General features: G+C 54.5%; 1 protein-coding gene across 1 annotated transcript; it reads right to left on the bottom strand.

The window, feature by feature from the left end:
* Nucleotides 1-1,294: 1,294 nt before the first annotated feature.
* On the bottom strand, nt 1,295-4,080 carry c19h1orf216 (chromosome 19 C1orf216 homolog; the record flags this gene model as incomplete). Its single annotated transcript, XM_084484852.1, has 2 exons — nt 3,994-4,080; nt 1,295-2,990 (listed from the first exon to the last, which is right to left on the bottom strand). The coding sequence occupies exons 1-2, from the start codon at nt 3,996-3,998 to the stop codon at nt 1,295-1,297; spliced, it is 1,701 nt and encodes a 566-aa protein (XP_084340978.1). The 5' UTR covers nt 3,999-4,080.
* Nucleotides 4,081-5,000: the final 920 nt, after the last annotated feature.

Raw genomic sequence — 5,000 nt, forward strand, 5'->3', positions numbered from 1 at the left:
ACACACACACACACACACACACACACACACACACACACACACACACACACACACACACACACACACACACACACACACACACACACACACACACACACACACACACACACACACACACACACACACACACTCTCTCTCTCTCTACCCCGTGAGATGTACCGATACAGAGCAACTTTGTTCGACCGACAATCAGGCGTTTGTTAACCGTTGCTGAAAGGTCACTGCCGCGGGGATGAGATCCGTGTTTCTGTGAAGATTAGAAAAAGCCGTCCCGTCAATACGGAGAAAGGTTTGATTAAATCCGTCATTGGAATGAACGAGGTGATAAGAAGCGGGGTTACCTGCTATTGTTCTGCACTCGAAAACCATTTATTATCTATACTGGAAACCATTTATTATACTGGAAAACATGGCGTCTGCTTTTGGAGGCACCGCGAGAAGATCTGACAGTTTTATCTTCACTAGAGGAGAGATGGAGGTGTTTTCTTTCGTGAAATATCCCCAGATGATAGTGGAGCATATTAATGAATTGAATTAATGAGCGCACGAGAAGATCTCAATAATAATAAACAGCAGATTAACAAATTATTTCATTGATTTATCTTTATTGCCATCACGTCATGTTTTTGCACATAAACACAGCATAGAACGTCTCTGAAAACATTGAATATAACGTACAGTCTGTTTTTAAATGGCATTCATATATGTATTTATCTAGAACATTTGTTAATAAAATAAAAAACGTTAAAATAAAGCCTCTCCATTCTTTATATCTCTTCTCTTCTTTATATAGCTTTAATCATCATACATGCTTTTATTTGATAGACATTTCATATACAGATTTCTGAACATAATTCGGGAATGGCGTTTTTGTTCCAGTGAGCGATGACCATAGATTCATATCAGAGACTACATTCATATATACAACAACAACAGGAACACATCGGGATATAGACTCTGGAAGGAAACAGCAACGAAGAGTTCAACCAACGAGGAACCACCAACACACCCTGAAAGGAAACCTGATTGTCAGTTCAAAGGTCAAGATCCACTGGCGGACATCTTGGCTCCAAGTCGACAAAATGGCGGCGAGAACAAATCAGTTGACCTCCACCAAGCTAGCGCTAAGAACAAAATGGCCTCCTCGACTCCCAACCCTCCACCCCTAACATCCTCCTTCCTCCTTCCTCCTCTACGACTGACCAACCACGGCGGTGTTGGCGGCGGCGGGGGGGGGGGGGTGGGGGGTGGGGCCACAGAGGCCACACCCCCGAGCGCCCCACAGCCACTGAGGTCACGCCCCCCCCCCCCCCCCCCCCCCCTGGGCAGCCAACACCCACGTGCAGCGGCTCCTTCCTCCTCCTCTACGACTGACCCACCACGGCGGTGTTGGTGTTGACAGAGGGCGGGGCCACGGAGGCCACGCCCCCGGGCGGCGGCGGGTGGCGGCGCCCATGCGCAGCAGCTCCTTGCGGTGGGTGAGGATGACGTCGAAGCTGGCCTGCAGCCGGTCCTGCTGGCCGGCCACGTGGCCCTGCAGCGTGCGCACCCAGCGGATCAGCGCCAGCCGGCGGTACATGGTGAGCTGCACCTGGTGGCGCTCCATCTCCTGGGCCTTGAAGCGCTCGCGCTCCCGCAGCGTCCACACCGCGTCCAGTGGCGGCTCGCCCTCGGAGTCCGACGACTGGTGACGCCCGGCCCGCTGCTCCTCGTCCTCCTCTTTGTCCTCGTCCTCTTCGTCTTCGTCTTCTTCGACGATGAGGTGGTGGAGCGAGAGCGCCCGGCCGGGCGGCGGCGGTCGCCGTCTCGCCGCCGCGGGTTTCCGGTCGTCGTCATCGTCGTCGTCGTCGTCATCGTCGTCTGCGTGGTCGTATTTACCGCCGGGGGCCACGCCTCTTTCGTTGGTGGCCACGCCTATCTGGGAGGTGGCTGCGCCTCTCTGGGCGGTAGCCACGCCCCTCTGGGCAGTGACCGCGCCTCTCTCGGTGGTGGCCACGCCTCTCTGGGCAGTGGCCACACCCCTCTGGGCGGTGGCCACGCCTCTCTCGGCAGTAGCCACGCCTCTCTCGGCAGTAGCCACGCCTCTCTCGGCAGTAGCGTGGACGGAGGTGGTGGCGGGGGAGCCGGGTGGTGGCCCTGCGGAGGGGGCGTGGCTGTTGGGGGCGTGGCTCCGTGCAGTGGGAGGGGCCCGGGGTTGGCCGACGCCCATGCGGTCCCAGGGGCCCGGGAGGGGGACTCCGCCCCCTCCGTCCTCGCCGCTCTGCACGTTGAGTGAGGACAGACTCCCGCCGGAGCGGTAGCTGAGCTCAAAGTCGGAGCCGCTGTCGCCCCACTCCTCATCGTCCTCCAGCTCCCTCACCCGCTCCTCCTCATCCCTCTGGTCCTCCTCCTCCTCCTCCTCCTCCTCCTCCTCCTCCTGCTGACCTCTGACCTCCAGGCGCGCCCGCTCCTTCTCGTTGTTGCGGTTCATGTTCTTCATCATCGCCGCCGTCGTCGTCATCATGGGGCCCTTGGGGGCGGGGCCTCGGGCCGGGGGCCCGGTCTCGGGCGTGGGGGGGGCGCGCTCCTCGGCCCCGTCGGGGGGCACGCGCCCGGAGCTGTCGTCCCCGCTCTCGATCTCGGGGAGGGGCTCCAGGGGGCTCCAGCAGGGGAGGCGGGACAGGGGCGAGAGGAGGTGGTGGTGCTGCTGGGAGGAGGAGGGGGGCCCCGGCGGCAGGGGGGCCCCGGGCCCCGAGGACTGGTGGTCCCGGCCCAGGGGGCTCAGGTTGCGCGGGCGCCCCTGCTGGTTCTGGTTGCGGTTCTCGTCGCTCTTCGCCCCCGGCGGAAGGAAGTTGAAGTTGCTGTCCTTGTCGTGTTTCCTGTTCTGCAGCGAGGAAGAGGAGGGTGAGGACGAAGAGGTGCCGCTGACGGGGCCCCGGCCGTGGCCCTCGAAGGCGGGCCCCTGAGCGGGGTCCTGGACGTGGAGCATCCTCGACCTTGACTGAGCCTCACTGGAACAAACGGAAAACAAAGGGAGCGTTTGAGACGGAAATACGTCGTGAAATCAGAATTAACCTCGGAGACACAAATAAAAGCGTAAACAATTAACCGCTAAAGAGGAACACACACGAACGACGAGCACTGATTCTATCTCTCGGCCTGCGAGGAGCAATAAATCCAATCTAGACGAGTGTTCTTCTTTTTCGTTATCGCTGAGGGACGCAGGGTCAGGGCACCGAAGATAAAAACGTTCGATCCCGAACCGAGAGAGTCTCATTCGGCTTTGTTCGTGACTTCGGGGGTCTCGGGCACACTCTCCATTTATATTAGCGTCAAATATTTACATGTCTCCTTAGAATGGAAATCTCTCTAATCCTGACTTGGGGGGACTGTCAGTCAACCTCGCGGGGGCTTGGCGACCCCCCTCCTTCCACAGTATGGCTATATGGGTGCGCGTTCACGTGGTGCTGAAGGACAGCGACTGCGGACGGACGCGCGCATCGAAACAGCTGTGATGTGATGCCTGCTTGGCGGTCACGAAAAACTGACTTTTCCCGTTCAAATTTAACAATTGTAAAAATATTTAATCATATGAACTGTTTTTTCTGCTGTTCTATGTTGATATTATTTATTTCAAATACATTTAAAAAAACGATTGACATTCTCGTAGCTTTGTAACGGATATTCATAAGACTATTTCACAATCTCCACCTCTTCACAATATAATCATAATAATACCAAAACGGTCGTTTAATCCTCAAGTGACTCCGGTTTCTGCACGTAGGAAGACAAAAAACGCGGAAAAGGCGAGCAATGGCGGTCGTTTGCTGCATAATGTTTTTTCCCGCGTTGTAAACAACCGAAAAAAACGACAGCGATGCGCGCGAGAAGACCACCAGACCGCCTCAGAGCCTTTCCCATAAAACAAAGCTGACCATTCTCTATGTATATGTTTTAAATCGGGCTAAAATAAGACATATTTCTCCGTTATGTAACCCGTACTGCCAGGCTCACCCCATATCCTCACTGCGTGTCTCCGGGCCGAGCAGCCAGCCTCTATCCTCCCAGAGAGGAGACCATCCCCGCTGTCCTATCTTTACATAAACCACACGACGCACAAACACGAACTATCGAACCCCAATCCGTATGATTAAAAAAAAAAGCTTTACCTTTTTTGGTTATAGCGTCCCGATCAGGAAGCTGGATCCAGAGAGCACCTCCCCCGTTTCTTCTTCCCCTCCTCCGCTCGACCCTGCGATGTGATGTTTATCTTTTTTTTCTCCCTCCTCTCCCTCCCCCTCCCCTCTCTGTCTCTCGCTGTGTCTCCCTCCCTCACCCGTACAGTGTGTCCGGGAGAAACGGACTGCTGGGGTAGCCAATGACTCAGGCTTCCTGGGCAGGTCTGGGCTGAACAAACACAGGATGCTCCACTCACTCCCAGCAGGGCCGAGTGTGTCGAGGTCGGTGGGACGCCAGCGATCATATGATGTGACCTTTGGGTCTGAAGCAGTGATACTGAACAGGGGAGTCCTATACGAACACAAGATGTAAAAGTAAAGCTACAAGTGCTGTACTCATATGTTGCACTGCAGTAGCATGGGAAAAATATATATATATTACGATTATTTAATGAATTATAATAATATATATATATATATATATATAATATAACAACAGATTGATAATGGTGGGACTCCATAGACAAATGTGTCTATTTCTGTCATGAATAAAGAATATTAGTGGGACTAAAAACTACATGTAATGAATAATGTCATGATTATTATGACCAATATGGACAATTAGTAGGATTTGGTGTGTGCGTAACATCTGATTCAGGACTTAGAGGGGAGGATGTCGACGACTAGTTGACGTGCTGGTGGTGCTGGTGGTGCTGGTGGTGGTGGTGGTGCTGGTAGTGGTGCTGGTGCTGGTGGAGGTGGTGGGTGGGGTGCTGGTGGTGGAGGAGGTGGTGGTGGTGGAGGTGGTGGTGGTGGGTGGGGTGGTGGTGGTGCTGGTGGTGG

Source organism: Micromesistius poutassou, assembly GCF_964030765.1.
Source record: "Micromesistius poutassou genome assembly, chromosome: 20".
NCBI lineage: Eukaryota > Metazoa > Chordata > Actinopteri > Gadiformes > Gadidae > Micromesistius > Micromesistius poutassou.